General features: G+C 43.9%; 2 protein-coding genes across 2 annotated transcripts in view; both read right to left on the reverse strand.

The window, feature by feature from the left end:
* xgb (x globin) overlaps positions 1-3,161 on the reverse strand; it is a 32,983-nt gene extending 29,822 nt beyond the window's left edge. Inside the window, exon 1 of the mRNA XM_034194807.1 lies at positions 2,998-3,161. Coding sequence (XP_034050698.1) covers positions 2,998-3,161 — 164 coding nt within the window. The remainder of the gene's footprint in view (positions 1-2,997) is intronic.
* A 719-nt stretch (positions 3,162-3,880) lies between these two features.
* The window catches only part of LOC117532307 (pleckstrin homology domain-containing family G member 3), an 86,284-nt gene continuing 62,707 nt past the window's right edge, over positions 3,881-27,457 (reverse strand). Inside the window, 4 exon segments of the mRNA XM_034195628.1 lie at positions 3,881-5,600; positions 5,602-5,972; positions 6,182-7,577; positions 16,801-16,863. Coding sequence (XP_034051519.1) covers positions 5,298-5,600; positions 5,602-5,972; positions 6,182-7,577; positions 16,801-16,863 — 2,133 coding nt within the window. The 3' untranslated portion in view covers positions 3,881-5,297.

The raw sequence follows: 27,457 nt of genomic DNA on the forward strand, positions 1-27,457 counted from the left end.
TGAAATATGAAAAATAACAAACAGACCAAAAGAAAGAAAAACATAAAACAAACAAAACTCAAACCCTGACAGATCCATAATCACAGACAAGGTTCCTCTTGACAAGTGGGAATTCTCTTTTGTGTAATGCTGCAACAGATAACTCACAAGTCTAAGAACAAAAAGTTGTGTTACTTCAGCAGAAGCTCCTTTGAACCAGTGCTCATGATCAGCAATCAGCTTCACCACTGTCACCTGACGGTGAACAAAAATCACAAAACCACAGTGTCCAAATACTTATGGTCCTTAGGGTATGACGTGAAAGCAGTAGAGGGGTCATTGTCCACGCAGCTGAAAGCTGTGGTTGTGCTGACAGAGGACCTTTGTGAAGGCTGAAGGATGAAATCATCTCCCGGCCTCAAAAGAAACGTTCGATACCACGGCGTCAAGACGGCGGGTCGGCAGAACCTCGTCCAAAACCGGAGCTTTTATAGACACGTTACACTGCATAAAATAAATCAACCCATTTATAGGGGAAAGTGGGGACATTTTTAACTTTAATTGGAAAGGTTTGATAATTTAATGGAAGTAAAAGTTAGTCAGACACAGGTGTCGGATACTGTATCATGAAGAAGAGAGTCTTTGACTCCCCTCGGATGGAACACCAGTCCATCACAGGTCGCTTCCCCCAGCCACAGTCCTGGAATTAGCCCTGTCTGAGAGTTGAGTTCATGATCATATCTTAGCTAAAGTTTGCGCAAATGTGATAATCCGCCACAGGGTGTGACATTTAGCACTTTGACACACTCGTCCGGACGAGGTTTAAGATCGAACTCAGTGCCCCAATCATTCAACAGAATCGTGCTCAGAACCAGAACCATACCCAGACCCGCGACATCAAAAACACACAAACATGGACACTGAAATGATGAAGTGGCATCAAGCCTTTTTTTTTTTTAAGGGGCCATGTTACATATTTTTAAAGCTCATGCTCTTGACACATTTAGGTAAAATATCTTTTAAAAAAAAGCAATTTTTTTTCATGTCTGTAAACACATCTTGTTCCTTTAAATGTAAAAAGTTGGGTGCGCACACTTTCCCCTGTCTCCCCGACTGACTGCGAGCGTGAATCATTTTCCACAACAACATTGATTTGATATGCTAGTTCTGTACGGTAAATGGACTGCATTTATAGCGCTTTTCCATCTGCATCAGACGCTCAAAGTACTTTACAATAATGCCTCACATTCACCCAGATGTCAGGGTGCTGCCATACAAGGTGCTCACTACACACTGGGAGCAACTAGGGGATTAAAGACCTTGCCCAAGGGTCCTTAGTGATTTAGACCATCACATCCTTCTTTTCTTCTTCTTTGTCTTTCGGCTGTTCCCGTTAGGGGTCGCCACAGCAGATCAATTGTTTCCATCTCACCCTGTCCTCTGTATCTTCCTCTGTCACACCAACCACCTGCATGTCCTCTCTCAGCACATCCATGAACCTCCTCTTTGGTCTCCCTCTTCTCCTCCTGCCTGGTGGCTCCATCCTCAGCATCCTTCTCCCTATATACCCTGGGTCCCTCCTCTGCACATGTCCAAACCATCTCAATCTTGCCTCTCTGACTTTGTCTCCAAATCATCCCACCTGAGCTGTCCCTCTGATATGTTAATTCCTAATCTTGTCCATTCTTGTCACTCCCAAAGAGAATCTCAACATCTTCAGCTCTGCCACCTCCAGCTCTGCCTCCTGTCTTTTTGTTAGTGCCACTGTCTCTAAACCATACAACATAGCTGGTCTCAAACTTTCCCCTTCACTCTTGCTGATATTCTTCGGTCACAAATCACTCCTGCCACCTTTCTCCACCCACTCCACCCTGCCTGCACTCTCTTCTTCACCTCTCTACCACACTCTCCATTACTTTGAACAGTTGACCCCAAATATTTAAACTCATCTACTTTCACCACTTTTACTCCTTGTAACTGCACTATTCCACTGGGCTCCCTCTCATTCACACACATGTACTCAGTCTTGCTTCTACTGACTTTCATTCCCCTTCTCTCCAAAGCATATCTCCACTTCTCCAGACTAGACTCAACTTGCTCTCTACTCTCACTACAGATCAGAATGTCATCTGCAAACATCATAGTCCATGGGGACTCCTGTCTGATCTCATCCATCAACTTGTCCATCACCACTGCAAACAAGAAAGGACTCAGAGCTGATCCTTGGTGTAATCCCACCTCCACCTTGAATGAGTCTGTCATTCCGACTGCGCATCTCACCGCTGTCACACGTCTTGTACATGTCCTGCACTACCCTAACATACTTCTCTGCCACTCCAGACTTCCTCATACAATGCCACAACTCTTCTCTTGGCACCCTATTATAAGCTTTTTCTAAGTCCACAAACACACAATGTAACTCTTTCTGTCCTTCTCTGTACTTTTCCAACAGTATTCTCAGAGCAAACATTGCATCTGTAGTGCTCTTTCTTGGCATGAAACCATATTGCTGCTCACAGATCTTCACCTGTTTTCTAAGCCTAGCTTCTACTACTCTTTCCCATAACTTCATGCTGTGGCTGATCAGCTTTATGCCTCTGTAGTTACTGCAGCTCTGCACATCACCTTGTTCTTGAAAATAGGAACCAGCACACTTCGTCTCCACTCCTCAGGCATCCTCTCACTTTCCAAGATTTTATTAAACAATGTGGTTAGAAACTCTACTGTCATCTCATCACATCCCAACAGTAAAATAGCTTGTGGGACGTCTGGGGCTCCATAGCACTCAGGCTGAACAGCGCCACCTTTCCTCGCACAAAAAGAAAGTTGCACATAAAGAAAATTTTATTTTACACATCCATTTCAATGTGAATTACATTTTCCATTATTAATGTTGTTTTTATATATTAGATTTTTAGTTAACGGAAACCCTTGTTACAACCAACCCCAGCCTCCCCTAAACTAGCAACCTACAGCCTAGAAGACAAAATCCCTTTAAAAGGCTTTTGACGCTCTCACCTGACGAACATAATAATTCCAACTTTAGCGATGTCCTCTCTGATAACGTTCCAAGATTCTTTGATGATGTCAATCTGATGGTCGCTAGGTGGCGCAGCAGCATCTTCTCTGTTTCTCTCTCCAAAGTCCGCTTTTGCTTCCAGACCCGAAATTGCGCAGCCCATTCTGACCCAAATATATATATAAATATATCTGTTTATACTTTTCCACCAAATAGCAAATCAAAAAAGTATAACCGAGTATCAGGATAAAAATAAGTGTGTCGGAGAAAACCGCCGCTTCTGTCCGACTCCGGCGAATCTGTGGCTGCTTCGCCATCAAGCTAGCGGCAATTAAATTCCAACGTCCGGACATCGTTTCAATATAAAATGCACGTTATCGTTAAGCAGCAATAAGACGTCAATTTTGAAGGGTCGCCTTCTTTACTTTCAGAAATAGTCTTGATTTTTTTATATAAATTTGATGGTTAAAATCGGAGCGCGTTTAAGAATCTGGAGCACAAAAACCAGTCAAAATAAAATAAATCAATTAATAACACTAGACGCAAATCATTCTACAAAGACATTTCCAGCCTGTTTATTTTTCATAAAGAATAAGATTTAATAGCTTTTTGGGCCAAAACAGAATTTGTATGATCATTAGAAACAGCAAGAATAAAGTACCGGTAAATATATAAACCATTAGCAGGTATTTAAATAATCACTTTGATATGTTATTTCGCAGGTCTAGATATAAATACCAGGAATTAAAATCTTAAATTCTAAACTGATTTTGGATATTCAACTTTTAATCTGAGATTAAAAGTGGTGAGATCCGAACCCACCACCACCCGCTCCACATTTATAAACCACAAATTAAACTCATCATTCATGGCCAGCTGGGGTTTTTTTTTAATTGAAAAATGACAATCTTCAAGTATGAAACACACACACACATATATATACATATATATATATTCCCCCAAAAGTCAATGTGGCTGAAATCTTCCCAAAACGGTTTAATAAATAATAAAGAAAATGTACATCAGGTAAAGAAAACTAAAGCTCCAGTGATGTGTGAAAACAGGTTTTGAAGCAGCTACAGTAGATGTGGAGGTTTTGTGACTGCCGGTCAAACCTGCACAGTTCATTGATTCCTTTTGGAGGGTTCATATTGTCCTGTCAGTCTTCAGGTGTCTGCAAACAGAGTCGAATGAAAACAGGCCCAAAATTCGGGCCCAGTATATAAACAGGACTATAAAAGACACCTGGTATTTCTACATACACAGTTAATGTACAAATACTGCAGCACACAATCTAGTATTTGCTGACCACCAATGTTGCTTTTATCTTACATTTTTGTTAAGACAAATCAAATCAACCCACATCCACCATGTGGGGAAAGAAACAAAATAAAAATCATAAAATCAGTCAAAAAGGACACACGGGACTTTTCACAGGAACTTTTTCACAAACATTTCTTACTAATCCAGTTCCTAAACCACATGAGATCTTAATCCAGAGGAGCATTCTCCAGTGACACAAGAACGAGTGGGCGGAGCCTGGAAATCAAAGCCATTACGGATTCATCAAACAATCAATCGTCAGGAATTCTTTTAATGCCGTGTTTTGACTGGTTAGAGACAGTGTAGACCAGTTTAAACCAGTCTGTCATCCTTGGTGGAAAAAGGATGAGACTGATTCAAACACTATGGATCACAGATGGGTTTGAAACAGAAACTGCATGTTTTTGGTGTTTTGTTTTTTAAACTGGTTTTAACAGCCCCAAACCAACAGTAAAATGGCATGTTGGGAGAGGTGACTCTTCAGTGGTTCGACTCTTCACCTGCTACCTGGTTACATTTGGAAAAACTGGGTTTCACTGGGTGTTGAACACAGCGGAATGTGTTTGGGTCGTGAACTAATTGGTCAAAGCAATTTGCAGACGGCTTTAACAACTGGGTGCAACCCAGCAACAAGTTGCTGAAAACATAAAAAAGTACCTAAAGTGTCTGTTCAAAAAGAACATTTGAATTTGAAACTGAAGTGTTGCACAACACGAAGCACCGCAGAATTAAAAAAGCAAACTCGTGGAAGCGGCTCTGATTGATGAATTATCACGGCGTCAGTGACACTAAATTTACATTCTTTTCACAGTACTTCAAGTGCAGCCTGGAATCTTTGTGCAGGGAGCCCATAGTACAAACTGTCAACTGTTGGGAGGAAAGTTCATAATCTGGGCAAAAATGACATGTTGCAAAGGACCCAATATGTGGTTCATGTCCAGAACTTGTTCATGCAATTCTTAACACTGAACACACATCACAAACCCAGGCTTAAGTTCTGGAACTTGTCCCGCAAATTCTTCACTAGATTAGTCTTGGAGATCTTCCCTGAACTCTCCTGAAGAAGGTCGTCCACATCAGTTTTCCCAGTTTCTCGTGTTATTGCAGAACCCTGACCAGCTTTGTGAAAGGTTCTTAAAGGTTTCTCAAAGTTCTGGACTTCGTGGAGAGGAAGGATATGATCCAGTGAGCTCCATCTGCATAACGGGGGCTGAAGCTGACGATGGGACTGGGGTTTGGGCCAGTCATCAACTGTGAGAGCCTTACCCTTAAACAGTGTTCCTAGACTGAGCTTCAGGACTGGCCATCATGGTGCTGTAAGAGTTCGGGGAGGTGTTGCAGCTACGGGAGCACCCACTGGCTTCCAAGCTGCTGCAGCTCAGGTGCCCCAACATTCCACCTGGGACTGTGTAACTTTGGGTAACTTGTAAAGGGTGGGAGGTCCCAGTCTCCAGTCTCAACGAAGTGTATTTGGAGCGCAGCTCCTGCACATCAGGCCACTGGAAGGTCTCTGACTCTGGGCTTTGTGGGCAGGGAAATGAGCCATGGGAGCTGGTTCCAGAGGTGGGGGTGTGGACTACACTTGGGGAACGCAGTTCAGGAATGATTGCTTCTTTACAGCTGTTCAAGTGCAAAGTCAAGTTCAGTTTACCTGCATGCACATAAAAAAATGAAATAAAGTGCTGGTCAATAAGGTACACTGCACAGGCTTGAAAGTGCAAATGCTCCTCTGAGTCATAAGTCAGCAGTGTCTGACCATCTCTAGGATGGCTGACCTTGACCTCAGAGCAAGGTCATCACTAAACTATCACATGCTTTTGATGACCTGGTTTTCATTTCCTCTTTTCACACATCACTTACCATTGTTCCTCTGATCTTTGTGGCCTAAAGGGATGTTCTTGGTGTCTCGGTTCCTCTGCCACATCATTGGTGGCCTGTTGTTTTTAATGCGCTGACTGTACTGTCGTGCGAGGTGGAAGACCTTGTTCTTAATCTTTCCCGTGCCTTGCAGGATTTGGTCCTGATCCATACTAGTTCCAGTGTTACTGGTAACTTGGTTGTCCTCTTGGGCAGTGGGGTTTTTGCATGGATCAAAGTCCTGATCAGATTTCTCCTCTGATGAGGGAAAACTTGTGCCCGGAGATAAGACAGAGGACCCGTCTGCAGCTGTACTTATGTCACACTCTTCTAAAACATGAACCAACTTCTCTGAGCTCACATCATCTCTCTGCGACAGCTCAAGCACTGAGTGAACATCCTCATCTACTGTCTGGTGGACCTGAATCTCCTCAAAACTTGTATTTACATCCATGTCTTGCCAAACCTTGAGCATTTCTGATGAAGGTCTAAACTCTTCATCAGAAGTAGATGCATCAGTGACACTCTGAGATCTAAGTCTGGGTTCCGTTGGTCCCTGTGATTCAATCACAGGTTGAGTTTCAGTGGTGTGACTCTTTTCTAACCCAGGAAGGTCAAAGACAGACCAAGAAGTGGGTCGATTTCGAGAAGGGCTTCTCCTTTGCACCTGCAACAGCACTTCCTGGGGAATGCTGTTAATTTGTCGGCTCAGATGTCTCACCAAACCTGCTGGAATATAGGACAGACTTTCCCTGCGCTTGATACTGAAAGTAGCATCTTGGTCCTCAGCATGTTCATAGTATCTTCTGATCTTGTGAATAAGGAGGCGGTCCTGTTTAGAGAGAGTGGACCTGCGTTCTTCTTCAGTGAAGGGATTTTGTTCAGGATCAGGTATCAGAGTTGAGTGGTCTGGTTCCACTAGTGGCGGTGACGAATCACTTGAGAACTCTTGAGTCTTTTCGTCCTGGTCCAAGCAGTCTGACAGGTAACTGACCGTGTCATTTTCTACTAGGGATGAGGGGCGTGCCAGTGAACTCAGATCATCCGAAACCAGACTCCTCCATCCAGACGGACTGCTTGTGAAGTGCTCAGCAATCTCACTTAGAACAGAGGACGGTAGGTTGCTCTTATGGTCCGACAGCACCTCCTCATCCTCCTCCAAGAACATCCTGTTTGTTAGTTCACTCGTCTCCTCTGCTTGGAGACTGGAAGAGTCACTCTCTCCTTTCCCTTCTCCAGTTTCATGGAATGATGCACCATCAGTTTCTGAGGTGACAGATTCTTGGAGCTGGGAGGCAGTAAAGCAGGACTCCGTCAGCTGGCAGTAATTCACCTCCAGCTGATGGCTCTGGTTTGTAGGAAGGCCAAGATCTTCAGGGCACAGCTCCTCCTCACTGACCTGAAATACAATGTGAGTCACGTTACATTGTTTCATTATACTTTGGTGCAATGTGTAAATTTCTCTAAAGCACGGCTTCCAGTAATCATGCACAATATCTTGGAACAAATTCAGCTTTGGTGAACTTCAGCAAACAGGTTGATGGTTCATGTTCATGTTCAGTCACATTCCACTCTGATACTTCTGATCTTTGAGGTGAAGGAAGTCAACGATGCCCAAACACAATGGTAACGTCCAAAATTGAACCAGTTTATCCTGGACTCGCCCACAAGCTTTCCACCATGTTTAATCCACACTGTCTGACTTAAACACTTATGACCTTGATCTTGAGATTTCAAGGTCACACAACATCAAAGGTAACATGACCAACAGAAAGGTGATACCTGACTTCATATTCATGTATATATGGTATATCTTTAACCAAATGGTCCAAGCAGCCATTCTAAATGATGTTGACCTTTCAAGGTCACCCAAAGACAAAGTCATATCACCAACAGAAAATTCATGTACGACTTCCTATTAGTATTTAATAGTTGCCATAAGTGTATCTACAAGTGGCACAAATACTCATTCTGAGTTTGTAGTGAGCATATTAACTGAAACAGTCCTTCAAATGGTGATACAAGCACGAAATTCAGCACAAATACTCCTCAGACATGAGCTCTTTTGAAAAAGCAGATGGGCCACTTGACTTTTCAGCAGGTGGGCAGGTCAGGAGTCAATGAAGATACACAGGGGTCAAAAGTTAGGGTTTGGGTAAAAAGTGATGAAAATTGTTGGTTGAGCTAATAGAATTAATGAATGGAATAGTTTTGAGTGTGTTGAATGTTTGGTCTGCAAAGTAAAGGTTAAACAAGGTCAACGTCCATTGGAGACTGTCAGGCCGGGTGGGAGCCCAGCGCCCAAAGAGGGTGGACCCACAATACAAACTCCCAGACCAGACTTTGGAGTAAAAGTAGTTGTGTTTATTCCAGGCTGAGGTTTGGTACAGAGGTTGTCAGATAGCGGAGCAGAGGTACAGACAGGGTAAAGCAAAAATGCAGTCATATCCAGGCAAGGGTCTGAGGCACGAGCAAACACTGACATAAGGGCTGAGCCAAAAGGTGGGGTCAGGAAACACAGAGCAAGATTTGGGTACACTGCCAGAGAAATCAGGACTGAATACAAAAGGCTGGAATGTGTGCTAGAAGCAACGACAAACTGGCAAAGGTGTGGTGGCTGGGAGGAGATTAAATAAGCAGGTGCACAATGTGCATGTGAGAAGGATCTAGAAAGGGGCATGGAAGAGGGCAGGGGCAGGGGTGGGATTTGAACCCAGAACCTTCCGAACTGAAACCAAGCGCATTAACCACTTGGCCACCACCCCTGCTTGCAGCCTTATTCAAAAACGGATATTAATTTTTTTCCCTCAAAATCCTACTCACAATACCCCATAATGATAATGTGAAAAAAACAGATATTTGCAAAGTTATTAAAAAAACAACAACAATAAAACTATGAAATAACATGTACTTAAGTATTCACAGTCTTTGCCATGAAGCTCAAAATTGAGCTCAGTTGCCTCCTGTTTCCACTGATCATCCTTGAGATGTTTCTACAGATTAATTGGAGTCCACCTGGGGTCAATTCAGTTGATTGGACATGATTTGGAAAGACACACACCTGTCTACATATAAGGTCCCACAGTTGACAGTCAGAGCACAAACCAAGCATGAAGTCAAAGGAATTGTCTGTAGACCTCAGAGACAGGATTGTCTGGAGGCACAAATCTGGGGAAGGGTACAGAAACATTTCTGCTGCTTTGAAGGTCCCAATGAGCACAGTGACCTCCATCATCTGTAAATGGAAGAAGCTCAGATCCACTGGGACTCTTTCTAGAGCTGGATGCCCGTCTAAACTGAGCAATCGGGGAGGAGGACCTTAGTCAGGGAGGTGACCAAGAACCTGATGGCCACTCTGTCAGAGCTCCAGCATTCCTCTGTGGAGAGAGGAGAATCTTCCAGAAGGACAACCATCTCTGCAGCAATCCACCAATCAGGCCTCTTTGGAAGATTGTCCAGATGGAAGCCACTCCTTAGTAAAAGGCACATGGCAGCCCACCTGGAGTTTGACAAAAGGCACCTGAAGGACTCTCAGACCAGGAGAAACAAAATTCTCTGGTCTGATGAGACAAAGATTGAACTCTTTGGTGTCATGTTTGGAGAAAACAGGCACCATCCCTACAGTGAAGCATGGTGGTGGCAGCATCATGCTGTGGGAATGTTTTTCAGCAGCAGGAACTGGGAGACTAGTCAGGATTGAGGGAAAGATGAATGCAGCAATGTACAGAGACATCCTGGATGAAAACCTGCTCCAGAGCACTCTGGACCTCAGACTGGGGCGACAGTTCATCTTTCAGCAGGACAATGATCCTAAGCACACAGCCAAGATATCAAAGGAGTGGCTTCAGGACAACTCTGTGAATGTCCTTGAGTGGCCCAGCCAGAGCGCAGGCCTGAATCTGACTGAACATCTCTGGAGAGATCTGAAAATGTCTGTGCACTGACGCTTCCCATCCAACCTGATGGAGCTTGAGAGGTGCTGCAAAGAGGAATGGACAAAACTGCACAAAGATAGGTGCACCAAGCTTGTGACATCAGATTCAAGAAGACTTGAGGCTGGAAATGCTGCCAAAGGTACATCAACAAAGTATTGAACAAAGACTGTGAATACTTATGTATATCAGGGCTGTGAAATAAAAATTGTGAAATCCGAGGAAAATTTGCAAGGGGTCTGGGGGGCGCAGCCCCTTAGGGCCCACGGAGCCCCAGAAACCAAATAAATTTTGTATCTAACCATGTATCTAACTGAAGTAATCTTCTGTTTCAATAATAACATAAGATTTATAGCTTAGCCTACTAGCCATAGTTTTACAACAAGTCTACAGACTAGGTAGATGTAGACTACAATCTTCTCCTGTATGAACAATTAGGTTTTAGAAGCTAACTCCTATAATATTATGTAGTAACTATATTTCTTGTATATGTTGTTTAATGCCCTGATTGTGTAAATGTAACTTATATACATGCTGTCCATATTCTTGAGCTGCTTAGGTGGGTAGGGAGAGTTCCCATGGGATAAAAAAAAAAAGCTTTTAAACCTACCATCTCTGGTTCTCAATACCAGGCACCGAAGCGGCTTCTTTTAAAGATATTTAAGTGTACTTTAATATACACTAGTAGGGTTTCACCTTAGATTTGGAATGTATAATAGAAGATATACCTTACTGAATTTTCATGAGACATTTTCAGCATCTCGTGGTGGGTTTGCAGGGCAGGCTGTGGCACAGCAGTGCACCGTGGCCACCCACGGTAGTCTGCCACCTGCTGTCTCTTGCCCTGCTTTTAATGCAACACTTTATCTTTGCACACTAAGGGGGTCGTACACAGCAAGGGAGATTAATTGTAACAACTATGGTGGGGTTGGTAGGTAGGGTGAGTGTGGCACGTGGGGTTGGCCCGGGGGGCTGTGGATGTCTGGGGCTCTGGGGTAGGGGGTCTGCCTCGCCGGTTATGCCGTGGTACCCTGGCCCTGCTCTGGGCCTGTGGGGCCCGCGGTCCCCCGGCCCGTTGTGTGGGTGGGTTGTGGCGGTGGGGCGCGAGTGTTGGCACTGGTGGGCTGGCGGCTACTGGGGGGGTCGTGGTCTCCATGGGATGGATCTCGCTCGAGCGGTCTCCTGGTCATGGGCTTTGGTTGCTGTGGTGGGATCTGGGGTGGGGGGTAGGTTGGGCGGTGGGGGAGGGGCTTGGGGGGCACTGCTGGCTGCGCTGGGGGGCCTGGCTGTCGGGGGCCCCCTCACCTCTTGTCTGGGGGCTGGGCCCCGCCCTAGTGTGGCTCAGTGGCCCCTACCTTGTGCTTTGGATTCAGTTGCGATCGCTCCACTTTGTGACAGGTATTTAAAAAAAAAAATCAGTGACGATCACGATTCCAGAGTAACACTAACATCTCCCCCACCCCATAAAATTTCTTAGTTTTTTTATTGTTTAATAAATCTGCAAAAATTAATAATAAAAAAAAGTTTTTTCATGTTGTCTTTATGGGGTGTTGTGAGTAGAATTTTGAAGGGAAAAAAAAAAAAAAAAAATTTACTCGATTTTGGAATAAGGCTGTAACATAAAATGTGAAGTGCTGTGAATGTTTTCTGGATGCACTGTACAAACAGTCCCTGTAATTATACGTGGCAATCTGTCATTTTGCTCTAACATTCTGGAAAAAATGGTTTCACGGCAGCTCGTGGACTATCTTACTGAGAATAATCTCTTTGAGCCACTGCAGTCTGCTTTCAGAAAATATCATTCCACAGAGACGGCTCTCACTAAAGTGGTGAATGATCTTCTGCTTACAATGGATTCGGACACCACTACGGTTCTGTTGCTGTTAGATCTCAGTGCTGAGTTTGATACCGTGGATCATCATATTCTACTCAATAGGCTGGAAAATCATTTGGGGATTACTGGGCGTGCCCTTGCATGGCTGACGTCGTACTTGACCAGTCGTTCTCACTGTGTTTTGTACAATAACACTACCTCTAACCTTAGTGACATGAAATCTGGGGTTCCACAAGATAGATAGATAGATAGATAGATAAGAACTTTTTTGATCCCGAGCGAAATTACATTTGGCCCGCTGCTCACAAAACATCAGTCACACAACAAATAAATTACTAAAATACAATAACATTACATTAAAAACAGTCTGTCAATTGTAAAACATATAAAGTAATACAAAAAAAGACACAGGACTCTCTTGCTAGGTCAGAATATTGTGCAATCTAATGGCACAAGGCACAAAGGACTTCCTCAGTCTGTCTGTGGAGCAGCACTGGGACAGCAGTCTGCTGCTGAACGTGCTCCTCCTCTCTCTGAAGGCCTCGTGTAGAGGGTGTGAGGCATTGTTCATATTTGCTGTGAACCGGGACAGAGTCCTCTGCTCAACCACCTCTTCCAGTGTCCGTCACAGGCTCCCTGCTTTTCTCCCTTCATATAGCACCCCTTGGGCACATATTGTGATGTTTTGGGATTACCTTTTACTGCTATGCTGATGATACTCAGTTATACATGCTGATAACTGCTGGTAATTTCATTTCTATAAAAAACATAAAAGCCTAGAAGATTGCCTTGCATCAGTGAAAAGCTGGATGTCTAGAAACTTCCTACTTTTAAACTCTGAAAAGACTGAAATGATGGTTCTTGGTCCAGTGAGACATCGGCATCAATTTGACCAGTTAACGCTTAACCTAGGCTCGTGTGTCATACATCACACTGACAAAGTGAGGAACCTTGGGATAATTTTTGATCCTACATTGTCCTTTGATCTCCACTTTAGAAATATTACGAGGACTGCTTTCTTCCAGCTGTGAAATATAGCAAAAATTCGTCCCATCCTGTCTATGGCTGATGCTGAGACCCCGATTCATGTGTTTATCTCTTCTGGATTAGACTACTGCAATGTTCTATTTTCTGGTTTACCGCAATCAAGCATTAGGGCTCTCCAATTGGTTCAAAATGCTGCAACCAGACTTTTGACAGGAAGCAGGAAGTTTGACCACATTACATCCATTTTGGTGTCTCTTCACTGGCTTCCTGTCCCTGTGAGATCAGATTTTAAGGTTCTGCTACTAGCCTATAAAATTATTCACGGACTGGCACCTCCCTACTTAGCTGACCTAATTAAACCTTACGTACCGGCCCGGGCTCTGTGTTCTCAGGGTGCAGGACTACTTTGTGTCTCTAGGGTGAATAAGAAGTCTGCGGATCACAGAGCTTTCTCTTATTGTGCCCCTGTTCTGTGGAATGATCTCCCTGCGTCAATAAAACAGTCAGATTCTGTGGAGACTTTCAAGTCCATACTTAAGACGCACTTATTTTCCCTTTTGTATGTCTAGCATACTGGTATAGTTACGTTACTATGCTTTTTACTCTTTTAATTCATTTTATTAGTAAACAGAGTGGGCCGCGGCCTCAACTTTACCTAAATTCTGGGTCTTTTAGTGAAGCATAGGGCTAGTGGCCGGCGATCACCTTAGTATTAGTCTGTCACCTTAGTCTGTTTTTCTTGTTGTTTAATGCCGACAAGTTATTCTGTATTTGTTGTCTTTCTGGTGCCTCATTGTTTTTTTTTCTCTCTGTTTAAGGTGCAGCTCCATCCAGAGATGGGTGTGGTGTCTGTTTCTGAAACCCTCCTGTCCTGTGCACCAGCAACATGTCCTGTGTAATTGTTTAGTGAATTGTTCTGTAATTTGTGTCTGTATCATGGCCCAAGCAGATGGTCACCCCTTTCAGTCTGGTCTGCTTGAGGTTTCTTCCTCAGAGGGAGTTTTTTTCTTACCACTGTCGTCTGTGTTATTGCTCTGGGGGTTAGTAAGGTTAGACCTTACTTGTGTGAAGCGCCTTGAGGCAACTTTGTTGTGATTTGGCGCCACATAAATGAAAATCAATAAATAAAATAAAAACAAACATATGTCAGGGGGACATGGATGCATGAACATTTCCAAGTAATAAGTCATTAAGGAACACAAACACGATGGTGCTGTGCAGTAAATCTGTCAGCAGGAGGCAGTTCCCAAAAAACGAGTGATTATGCAAATAATCCATGTACATTCTGTGCAGCTTAAAGCAGTGAAGAGGAGATAAGGTGAAGAAAGAACAACAAACTTCATAAACAACAAATAACCATGACAGTCAGGCAGGACGGTCCTTGGATCCTCAAACCCGCACGCTGTTTGCTGCCGTCAGAACAGCTGAGGTGGTGTTTTCCATTACAGGACTTGAATGAACAGAAACGAGCAGCTGCTGGGTTGAAACACGGCAGAAAATGTGTTTGCAGTGCACACAGCAATCCAGACGACACAGGGATGCAGACAGAGTCTGGACGATTGGGGCCATAAGTATTTGGACTGCTTGTCACCGCACACTCGAGGTAAAAGTGAATAATGACAATGATATCCAAATCAGGTCAAGTTTTCTCTTTTTATTTGCTTTTCTTATTTATATGACTTTTTTAATGCTTGAAATCATGTTTTAATTTACCTTTTCATTGGCGTGTATTTATTTATTTAATTATTTGTCTGTCTGTCAGCAGGATTACGTCACCACAGATAGATATTAAGTCATGGAGATGATCCAGATCCAGATTGTGGATCAGGATCTCACTTTGTAGACTATTAAGGATCACGTCAAAACTACTTCACGGATACAACATCATGATGTAAAACCAAGATCGGGAAGACAGTATTTTGTTTCCGTTTGTGAATTAAATATCAGATTGCATCACCTTGATCAGTCAGACTGACCGGGATCCAAGTAAAGTCCAGCTCTGACATGAATCACGCTTCTTTTATTTTGAGTCCTTGTCAACCCTTGGCGGACATCAGAAATCTCCGATTGCTCTTGTATTTACCATTTATCGGTTCATGTAGCAAAACAACAAAGGGATAACAGGAAACAGCTCAGCAAGAAGGCCAATTCCTTCTGTCCCTGAAAATGGGACACCACAAAAAACTCTTCAATACAAATTCACCGTCAATGTCATGTGGGACCATGTGAATGTTTGGGTCTTGTTCTGCTTTGTGTTCAGGTTACTGCACACTCTTGTCTTGTGTCTGGGGTTTGGGCCTGGGTGTGTTTCCTGAATGTTCCAAAAAACTGCTTATTTAGGGTTTGCTCCTTATCTGGGGTCCGTTCCTTATTTAGGGTCCGCTCCTTATTTGGGGCCCGTTCTTATTTAGGGTCCGCTCCTTATTTAGGGTCCGTTCCTTATTTAGGGTCCGCTCCTTATTTAGGGTCCGTTCCTTATTTAGGGTAAGTAAGTCCGTTCGGCTGCTCCCTTGTTTGCACTCGGGGTTGCCACAGCAAATCCAAGGTGGATCTGCATGTTGAATTGGCACAGGTTTTAGGCCGGATGCCCTTCCTGATGCCACTCCAATTGGGATTTGAACCCGGAACCTTCTGAACTGAAACCAAGTGCATTAACCAGTTGGCCACCACCCCTGCCCATTCCTTATTTAGGGTCTGCTCCTTATTTGGGGTCTGCTCCTTATTTGGGGTCCGCTCCTTATTTAGGGTCTGCTCTTTTCTCTGCCCCTGACCAAGGCAGCATCTCTACATCTGGAGTTGGTCCCCGGGTGCCGGACTGTGGCTGCACATTGCCCCTAGTGTTTAGATTGTTTCTAACTGTAATTAGGATGGTTAAATGCAGAGGACACATTTTGTTGTATGTATATGTGTGCAATGACAAAGTTTCTATTCTATACACACCTGTTCCTAATTTCTCCCTCACCACCTATTATTTAAGCCCTTTGTTTTCCCTCTTGTCTTCACCAGTTTGTCGCACCTTGTGTCATTGCTACCAGCCTTCTCACAGTTCTTGCCTTTTGTTATTGCTACGTCGTGTTTTTTAACCTTTGGCTGTTTTTCGACTTCGAGTTTGTGTGGTGATTTGGATACAGCTGCTCCGATCTCAGCCAGCTTATGAAGTAAATCCTTCTTCTCCTCCCATGACTGTGTGAGTCCTGCATTTGTGTCCACCCTTATTGTGTCCAGGTTCATGACAGTCAAGTGGATTTGGACATAATGACCCTCAAAAATGACACTAAAATACACACACTAGTTTGGGCACTATGACATTCAATACTCGGTCATAGTCACTCATCATCAAACTTGACGTAGACCTTCCAGGGATGCATCCCTGCTGCAAATTTGGTAAACTTGTTGAAAATCTATGAAGTGATACAGCGAGTACAGCGTTTTGGACAGACAGATGCAGCTGGACTAGACCAGGGCTTGGCAAGTAAATTTGACCTCTGGTCAGTTTTTTTTTCTGTGCAGTTGAAAAGTGGGCCAAAACAACTGATGACTTTTTCTACTAAATTATTTTCTTCTAAACGAAACTGTCCAATCTTGTACAAAAATTAGAGTGAAAATTAGAGCTCTAATTTCTACTAAATTAATTTTGTAGAAATTAGAGCTCTTGGCGAAATTCTGATATACCTGCATTCATGATAAATGTCCACCAGGTGGAGATATAGCTCTATTTCAAGAACCCTGAGTACAGGCTGCTGTGGAGCATGACAAAGAACCCATTTCTTTTAATGTGTGTGTGTGTGTGTGTGTGCGTGTGTATTCACACAAATATTCTGAGGTATAAATAATACCTGTGGTGTCGATGTTTCTGTCATGTTTTCTACCTGGCTCAGTATTTCACTCTCTTCTTTTGATGTCATTTCAGTAGAATCTCTGATCTGATCATCCTTAAAGAGTTAAAAAACAAAACAAAAACAATTTTTTTATTCTTCAGTCACAGCAAACAAATATTTCATATTCAAGTCACCCCCCCAAAAATACACAGCAATGACAATAATAATAATAATAATTATGTTCTTCTTCTTTGTCTTTCGGCTGTTCCCATTAGGGGTCGCCACAGCAGATCAATTGTTTCCATCTCACCCTGTCCTCTGTATCTTCCTCTGTCACAACAACCACCTGCATGTCCTCTCTCAGCACATCCATGAACCTCCTCTTTGGTCTCCCTCTTCTCCTCCTGCCTGGTGGCTCCATCCTCAGCATCCTTCTCCCTATATACCCTGGGTCCCTCCTCTGCACATGTCCAAACCATCTCAATCTCGCCTCTCTGACTTTGTCTCCAAACCGTCCCACCTGAGCTGTCCCTCTGATATGTTCATTCCTAATCTTGTCCATTCTTGTCACTCCCAAAGAGAATCTCAACATCTTCAGCTCTGCCACCTCCAGCTCTGCCTCCTGTCTTTTTGTTAGTGCCACTGTCTCTAAACCATACAACATAGCTGGTCTCACTACTGTTTTGTAAACTTTCCCCTTCACCCTTGCTGATATTCTTCAGTCACAAATCACTCCTGCCACCTTTCTCCACCCACTCCACCCTGCCTGCACTCTCTTCTTCACCTCTCTACCACACTCTCCATTACTTTGAACAGTTGACCCCAAATATTTAAACTCATCTACTTTCACCACTTCTACTCCTTGTAACTGCACTATTCCACTGGGCTCCCTCTCATTCACACACATGTACTCAGTCTTGCTTCTACTGACTTTCATTCCCCTTCTCTCCAAAGAATATCTCCACTTCTCCAGACTAGACTCAACTTGCTCTCTACTCTCACTATAGATCACAATGTCATCTGCAAACATCATAGTCCATGGGGACTCCTGTCTGATCTCATCCGTCAACCTGTCCATCACCACTGCAAACAAGAAAGGACTCAGAGCTGATCCTTGGTGTAATCCCACCTCCACCTTGAATGAGTCTGTCATTCCGACTGCGCATCTCACCGCTGTCACACTATTCTTGTACATGTCCTGCACTACCCTAACATACTTCTCTGCCACTCCAGACTTCCTCATACAATACCACAACTCTTCTCTTGGCACCCTATCATAAGCTTTTTCTAAGTCCACAAACACACAATGTAACTCTTTCTGTCCTTCTCTGTACTTTTCCAACAGTATTCTCAGAGCAAACATTGCATCTGGAGTGCTCTTTCTTGGCAATGAAACCATATTGCTACTCACAGATCTTCACCTGTTTTCTAAGCCTAGCTTCTACTACTCTTTCCCATAACTTCATGCTGTGGCTGATCAGCTTTACGCCTCTGTAGTTACTGCAGCTCTGCACATCACCCTTGTTCTTGAAAATAGGAACCAGCACACTTCGTCTCCACTCCTCAGGCATGCTCTCACTTTCCAAGATTTTATTAAACAATCTGGTTAGAAACTCTACTGCCATCTCTCCTAGACATTTCCATGCCTCCACTGCAATGTCATCTTCATCCTCTTCATAGCAGCCCTCACTTCTTCCTTGCTAATCTCTTGTACTTCCTGATTTACTCTCACCACATCATCCAGCCTTTTCTCTCGCTCATTTTCTTTATTCATCAACTCTGCAAAATATTCCCTCCACCTTCTCAGCACACACTCCCCACTTGTCAGCACATTACCATGTGCATCTTTTACCACCCTAACCTGCTGCACATCCTTTCCAGCTCTGTCCCTTTGTCTGGCCAATTGGTACAAGTCCTTTTCTCCTTCATTACTATTCAACGTCTTGTACAGCTCGCAATATGCCTTTTCCTTTGCTTTTGCCACTTCTCTTTTCGCCTTACGCCGCATCTCCTTGTACTCCTGTCTAATTTCTTCATCTCTCCGACTATCCCAAAACTTTTTTGCCAACCTCTTTCTCCTTATGCTTTCCTGGACCTCTTCATTCCACCACCAAGTCTCCTTGTCCTCCTTCCACTGTCCAGATGTCATACCCAGTACTGTCCTAGCTGTCTCCCTCGCCACATCTGCAGTACTTTTCCAGTTGTCCAAAATTGCTTCCCCTCCAACCAGTGCTTCTCTCACCTGCTCGCTAAATTTCACACAACAGTCTTCCTCCTTCAGCTTCCACCATCTGATCCTTTGTTGAGCTCTCACTCTCTTCTTCTTCTTTACCTCTAAAGTCATCCTACAAACAACCATCCTGTGCTGTCTAGTGACACTCTCTCCTGCTACCACCTTACAGTCTGTGATTTCTTTTAGCTTGCATCTCCTATAAAGAATGTAGTCCACCTGTGTGCACCTTCCTCCACTCTTATGTTACCCTGTGCTCCTCCCTTTTCTTAAAGTAGGTATTCACCACAGCCATTTCCATCCTTTTTGCAAAATCAACTACCATCTGTCCTTCCCCATTCCTATCCTTGATACCATATCTACCCATTACTTCCTCATCACCTCTGTTCCCTTCACCAACATGCCCATTGAAGTCCGCTCCTATCACCACTCTTTCATGCTTGGGCACACCCTCCACCACCTCATCTAACACACTCCAGAAATCTTCTTTCTCCTTCATCACACAACCAACCTGTGGGGCAAATGCACTGATGATATTCATCATCACCCCTTCAATTTCCAACTTCACACTCATCACCCTGTCAGACACTCGCTTAACCTCCAACACACTTTTACCATACTCTTCCTTTAAAATGACCCCAACACCATTTCTCTTCCTGTCCTCACCATGGTACAACAACTTGTACCCACTGCCAATGCTCCTGCTCTTACTTCCCTTCCACTTGGTCTCTTGCACACACAATATGTCTACCTTTCTCCTCTCCATCATATCAGCCAGCTCTTTCCCTTTACCAGTCATACTACCAACATTCTAAGTCCCCACTCTCATTTCCACCCTTCTAGTTTTCTTCTTCTCCCGCTGTTCGTGGCAACTTTTTCCTCCTCTTCTTCGTCGTCTTCGCCCAGCAGTAGCCCAATTTCCACCGGCACCCTGTTGGGCAATAGCACCGGTGGTGGACGTTGTTAACCCGGGCCGCGACCGATCCGGTATGGGAATTCGATTCTGAGTCTGCATAGTTCAGTTGGCTTGTTTTACGCCGGATGCCCTTCCTGACGCAACCCTCCTCATTTATCCGGGCTTGGGACCGGCACTCAGAATGTACTGGCTGCACACCCCATGTGGCTGAGTTGTAATAATAATAATAATAATTATTATTATTATTCCCCTTGAAATCTATTCAGTCTCAGAGTCATTGCTGTTAATTAACCTTAACAAAGACAGAAATTCTGAAAATGCAGAGTGGAAATATGACGAGGAAATATAACTCTTCCTATTCTAGTCACAGTTTACGTAATTAGGTGGCTACATTAACCTTTGAAGTCAAACAACAGTTACTGCTGCCGATGCAAATGCTGAATTATTTTAACAGCATGAAGAAAAGGACTTATGGGTCTCAAAGTGCTGACCCGGGGGCCGGATCAAGCCAGTAATGCACCATGAAGAAGGGCTCCATTTTGGTGACCTCTCATGTACGATCTAATGCTTCATTTCAGCCGTATCCAGCTCCACTCTGGTATTAACATAGAGTATAATGTGAGTCCAAAGTAACGCACAGGACATGAAGAGTTTGTATTTATTCCTTAACAGACCCTGAGGCCCATCGATCCGGGGCCCTTCCTTGGATACCAGCGTGTGAAGCAGGGGAGAGACTCCGGTTCCCAGTGGATGGGACGCCAGTCCATCACAGGTTACTTCTCCAGTTACAGCTGGATGGACTGAGACAATTAGGGCTGCCACGATTAGTCGACTCGTCACGATTATATCGACTATCAAAATTGTTGGTGACTAATTTAATAATCAACGTAATTTTTTTTTTTTTTTACAACCCCATTCCAATGAAGTTGGGACGTTGTGTGAATTGTAAATAAAAACAGAACACAATGATTTTCACATCCTCTTCAACCTATATTCAATTAAATACACCACAAAGACAAGATATTTAATATTCAAACTGATTGACTTTTTTGTTTTTCTACAAATATTTGCTCATTTTGAAATGGATGCCTGCAACACGTTTCAAAAAAGCTGGAAACAGATGAGTGTCATGAGTGGGTAACAAGTGTGAACAACTGCTTGAAAAAAAATAGTCCAACAGTTTAAGAACAATGTTACTCAATGTTCAATTGCAAGGAATTTGGGGATTCCATCATTTACAGTCCATAATATAATCAGAAGATTCAGAGAATCTGGAGAACTTTCTACCCGTAAGCGGCAAGGCCGAAAACCAACATTGAATGCCTGTGACCTTCGATCTCTCAGGCAGCACTGCATTAAAAACCGACATCATTGTGTAAAGGATCGTACCACGTGGGCTCAGGAACACTTCAGAAAACCATTGTCAGTTAACACAGTTCATCGCTACATCTACAAGTGCAAGTTAAAACTCTACCATGCAAAGTGAAAGTCATACATCAACAACATCCAGAAACACTGCCGCCTTCTCTGGGCCTGAGCTCATTTGAAATGGACAGACGCAAAGTGGAAAATTGTGCTGTGGTCTGATGAGTCCACATTTCAAATTGTTTTTGGAAATCATGGATGTCGTGTCCTCTGGACAAAAGAGGAAAAAGACCATCCAGATTGTTACCAGAGCAAAGTTCAAAAGCCAGCATCTGTGATGGTATGGGGGTGTGTTAGTGCCCATGGCATGGGCAACTTACACATCTGTGATGGCACCATCAATGCTGAAAGGTACATCCAGGTTTTGGAGCAACACATGCTGCCATCCAAGCAACGTCTTTTTCAGTGACGTCCCTGCTTATTTCAGCAAGACAATGCCAAGCCACATTCTGCACGTGTTACAACAGCGTGGCTTCATAGTAAAAGAGTGCGGGTACTACACTGGCCTGCCTGCAGTCCAGACCTGTCGCCCATTGAAAATGTGTGGCGCATTATGAAGCGCAAAATACGACAACGGAGACCCCAGACTGTTGAACAACTGAAGTCTTACATCAAGCAAGAATGGGAAAGAATTCCACCTACAGAGCTTCAACAATTAGTGTCCTCAGTTCCCAAACGCTTATTGAGTGTTGTTAGAAGGAAAGGTGATGTGACACAGTGGGAAACATACCACTGTCCCAGCTTTTTTGAAACATGTTGCAGACATCCATTTCAAAATGAGCAAATATTTGCACAAAGACAAAGTTTATCAGTTTGAACATTAAATATCTTGCCTTTGTGGTGGATTCAATTGAATATAGGTTGAAGAGGATTTGAAAATCATTGGATTCTGTTTTTATTTACATTTTACATCAACGTCCCAACTTCACTGGAATTGGAGTTGTACACTTTGTTTTTCTCTCAAAACTGCTGCTGTACCTTCTGCTGCCTTTCTGTCCTTGACACACACGCACAGTCGTGGTAATCCGGGTCGGCTGTGAAAACACTGGCTAGCCGGCAACAGAGCTCAAATGTTTGGGAGCATTTTAACCAAATGAAAGAGAAAAACATGCACTGAAAAAGCTGCAGGGTAGAACTTGCCTTCCACAGCAGTAAAACAGAGATGAGCATCTGAGAAGGAAACACGTTGTGGCTGATTCTGATGTAGCAACTAGCAAGAGTCGTCTCGGTAAGCTACTTGGCCACTAACATTAACATGTATAGTGAGCTACTTACTCAGCTGTTAATGTTAACATTAATGATGGCGATTTCATTAGCCTTAGCACACATATGTTGTGTTTGCTGTAACGTTATAACAGCGATGTCATGTTTGAATAGGAAATGTGATAACATTAATGTTTTATAACCCTATGTTACAGTGCTTAAAAAAAAATTGTTCCTCTTCAATGGACAACTTTGTTCCCAAGTAAAAGTTGAATGAACTATCATCTTAGTTGTCTTTATTTTAGTTATCACACACCTTAAACACTTCAAGCTTGACGCTAATGATGGTTATATAAGAGCAGCTGCACGCTCATGCATTAAGCCGTAATTTACGTATGATCCAATTAGTCGACTAATCGCAAAAATAACAAGTGTCTTGTCGATTATCAAAATAATGGTTGGTGGCAGCCCTAGAGACATAACAGATGAAGTGTCTTGTCCAAAAGACACCATCAGGTATCCTGAACCACACACCTGGAATCAAACCAAAGTCTATATACAGTGAGGAAAATAAGTATTTGAACACCCTGCGATTTTGCAAGTTCTCCCACTTAGAAATTATGGAGGGGTCTGAAATTTTCATCTTAGGTGCATGTCCACTGTGAAAGACATAATCTAAAAAAAAAAAAAAATACAGAAATCACAATGTATGATTTTTTTAATAATTTATTTGTATGTTACTGCTGTAAATAAGTATTTGAACACCTGTGAAAATCAATGTTAATATTTGGTACAGTAGCCTTTGTTTGCAGTTACAGAGGTCAAACGTTTCCTGTAGTTTTTCACCAGGTTTGCACACACTGCAGCAGGGATTTTGCTCCACTCCTCCATATAGATCTTCTCTAGATCTTTCAGGTTTGGAGTTTCAGCTCCCTCCAAAGATTTTCTATTGAGTTCAGGTCTGGAGACTGGCCAGGCCACTCCAGGACCTTGAAATGCTTCTTATGGAGCCCCTCCTTAGTTGCCCTGGCTGTGTGTTTGGGGTCAATGTCATGCTGGAAGACCCAGCCATGACCCATCTTCAATGCTCTTACAGAGGGAAGGAGGTTGTTTGAAAAAATCTCACAATACATGACCCCATCCATCCTCCCTTCAATACAGTGCAGTCGTCCTGTCCCCTTTGCAGAAGAGCACCCCCGGAGTATGATGTTTTCACCCCCATGCTTCATGGTTGGGATGGTTTTCTTGGGGTTGTTCTCATCCTCTAAACATGGTAAGTGGAGTTGATTCCAAAAAGCTCTATTCTGTTCTCATCTGACCACATGACCTTCTCCCATGCCTCCTCTGGTTCATCCAGATGGTCACTGGTGAACTTCAAACGGGCCTGGACATGTACTGGCTTGAGCAGGGGGAACTTGCTGCCCTGCAGGATTTTAAACCATGACAGCATCATGTGTTACTAATGTAATCTTTGTGACTGTGGTCCCAGCTCTCTTCAGGTCATTGACCAGGTCCTCCTGTGTACGGTAGTTCTGAGCTTTCTCAGAATCATCCTTACCCCACAAAGTCAGATCTTGCATGGAATCCCAGACCGAGAGAGATTGACAGTCATCTTGTGTTTCTTCCACTTTATAATAAATAATCATAACAGTTGTTGTCTTCTACCAAGCTGCTTGCCTGTTGACCTGTAGTCCACCCCAGCCTTCTGCAGGACTACAGTTTTGTCCCTGGTGTCCTTAGACAGCTCTTTGGTCTTGGCTGTGGTGGACAGGTTGGAGTGTGATTGATTGAGTGTGTGAACAGGTGTCTTTTATACAGGTAACAAGTTCAAACAGGTGTAATTAATACAGGTAAAGAGTGCAGAATAAGAGGGCTTCTTAAAGAAAAATTAACAGGTCTGTGTGAGCCAGAATTCTTGCTGATTGGCAGGTGTTCAAATACTTATTTGCAGCAGTAACATACATAATAAATTATTTTAAAAAAATCATACATTTTGATTTCCGGATTTTTTTTTATTTAGATTATGTCTCTCACAGTGGACATGCACCTAAGATGAAAATTTCAGACCCCTCCATGATTTCTAAGTGGGAGAAACTGCAAAACCGCAGGGTGTTCAAATACTTATTTTCCTGACTGTATGTGCAGCGAGTCAGTCACTGTGACATTTCACTTGTGAGTAAAATAACTTCAGTTGTACGGCCCAAACTTGGCATATTACACATAATGATCCCCAATAAGACTCTTGATTTTAGAGCAAAAGTTCCAGATCATCATAAAAACGTTTTGAGTGCAGTAACTTCTTTCCTGAATGCCTGATTGTCACCAAACGTGGTATCTGTAGAATACATGGTGACCCCAAGAAACACATTGATTTTGGAGTCCAAAGGTTAAATGTCAAAATCACTGAACTGTACTGAGTAAAAACAGAAGATGTCTCTCATCAATGTTAAGTTTGTCAGTGTTGGTGCCGTGGTTTGGTGTCGACTCGACTATGTGCTTGTTTTTTGTTTGTTACAGATTAGATTCCACTGAATGAACAAAAAGAGATTCACAAATTTAAAAATAAACACAAAAAGACAACATTTTGATGTTTGCAGTGAAAATATCTAAGTTGTTGAGTGATTGACTTATTTCTGGAGTGACACTGAGGTGTGTTGGAGCTGAGATGCTGGAGAGACGGCCATGAGGAGCTTCTGGACTCATGAGCTGACTGGAAATGTTTGACTATAATCTTTTCAGAAGAACTGTTACATTTTTACTGAGAGGATTTGCAGGCACCCCGGGAAACAAGAGTTTAAGAACCCCGTTGGTGCTCAAACTACTGAAACTTTATTAAACAGAAGAATGCAGGTAGCGAGCTTCAATCACCAAAGCAAAGACGAGCACCTTGAAGTCGGTGTGGCAGCATGTCAGTCGATTCTGTTGATAGTCCAAGAGCTCAAAAATAGCCAAAAGATCAACATTTGCCAGAAGAAGTTGAAATTTTCAGCATAGGCCAAGAAAAATGTGGAGAATCAAACACTGAATGTTCCTGAAAATCCCCCTGTGGCTTTTTCAAATCCAAGATGGTGTCCAAAATAGCTGCCATTTCTGATTTTACTGTTTTTTTTTTTTAATTGAACAAATCTCCTGTAAAAGTTAGGAACCCGATTTAAGTGTCCAAATACGAGTGTATATGTTTTAGAGCATGAGAAACTCTTTACATGCAGGACCTGACTTTTTCATGCTTTAAAACTGGTGTGTCCAACCAGTCGATCGTGATCGACCGGTTGCTCACGGGCTGAGTTCTAGTCGATCGCATGAAATAAAAAAGAAAGAAAGAAAGAAAGAAAGAAAGAAAAAAACTCACTGGACTCTAAAGGATTTAGTGCTGCTATAACAGACTGATGCAGCAGGTGGCAGCAATGCACCAACAAGGATGCCGGCTGCCGTTTAACGCCAGAATAGACTACGAGTTCTTCTTCTATGGTGGATAAGAGAAATTCAAATTTTCATCCTGTATTATTTCTTCATTTATTCAAATGGCAAATTCAAATTCTATTGATTATTTATTTATTTTTTTTCCATTTATTCAAATGGCAAATTCATTCCCCCTCTAGCTGCCACCTTATCGTGGTGGGGGAGTTTGTGTACCCGGATGATCCTAGGAGCTATGTTGTCGGGGGCTTTGTGCCCCTTGTAGGGTCTCCCAAGGCAAACAGGTCCTAGGTGACGGGTCAGACTAAGGGCAGTTCAGAACCTCCATGACCAGTAAAAAAAATCAAGGACCGAGACGTCGCCCGGTATGGCGGAGCCGGGGCCCCACCCGGGAGCCAGGCCTGGGGTTGGGGCTTGTGCGCGAGCGCCTGGTGGTCGGGCTTTAGGCCATGGGGCCCGGCCAGGCTCAGCTCGAAAGAGCGATGTGGGCCTGCCCTCCTGTGGGTTCACCACCTGCAGAGGGGGCCATGGGGGTCGGGTGCAGAGAGGATTGGGTGGCGGTACCCAACTGGCTCTGGTACCCAACTCCTGGAGAGGGGCTGGACGCTTCATTTTTCTGGCGTTGCCCATGGGGAGAGGCGGAGAGCTGGGGTCGCATTGCTTATTGCTGCCCAGCTCAGTCGCCATGTGTTGGAGTTCACTTCAGTAAACGAGAGGGTCGCGTCCCTACGCCTTCGAGTCGGGGACAGGTCTCTCACCGTTGTCTCGGCTTACGGGCCGAGCGGCAGTGCAGAGTACCCGACCTTCTTGGAGTCCCTGGGAGGGGTACTAGATAGCGCTCCGACTGGGGACTCCATTGTTCTCCTGGGGGATTTCAACGCCCACGTGGGCGGCGACAGTGAGACCTGGAGGGGAGTGATCGGGAAGCATGGCCTCCCCGATCTGAACCCAAGTGGTGTTCAGTTGTTGGACTTCTGTGCTAGTCACGGTTTGTCCATCACGAACACCATGTTTGAGCACAAGGGTGTCCATAAGTGCACGTGGCACCAGGACACCCTGAGCCGGAGGTCGATGATCGACTTTGTAGTCGTATCATCTGACCTTTTGCCACGTGTCTCGGACACTCAAGTGAAGAGAGGGGCAGAGCTGTCGACTGATCACCACCTGGTGGTGAGTTGGATCCGCTGGGAGGGGAGGAAGCCGGTCAGACCTGGCAGGCACAAACGTATCGTGAGGGTCTGCTGGGAATGACTGTCGGAACCCTCTGTCAGCAAGTTCTTCAACTCCCACCTCCAGGAGAGCTTCTCCCAGATCCCGGGGGAGGTTGGAGACATGGAGTCCGAGTGGACCATGTTCTCCACCTCCACTGTCGATGCGGCCGCTCGTAGCTGTGGTCGCAAGGTCTCTGGTGCCTGTCGCGGTGGCAATCCCCGAACCCGGTGGTGGACGACGGAAGTAAGGGATGCCGTCAAGCTGAAAAAGGAGTCCTATTTATCTTTGTTGGTAGGTGGGACCCC

This window comes from Thalassophryne amazonica, chromosome 19 (assembly GCF_902500255.1).
Source record: "Thalassophryne amazonica chromosome 19, fThaAma1.1, whole genome shotgun sequence".
Taxonomy (NCBI): Eukaryota; Metazoa; Chordata; class Actinopteri; order Batrachoidiformes; family Batrachoididae; genus Thalassophryne; species Thalassophryne amazonica.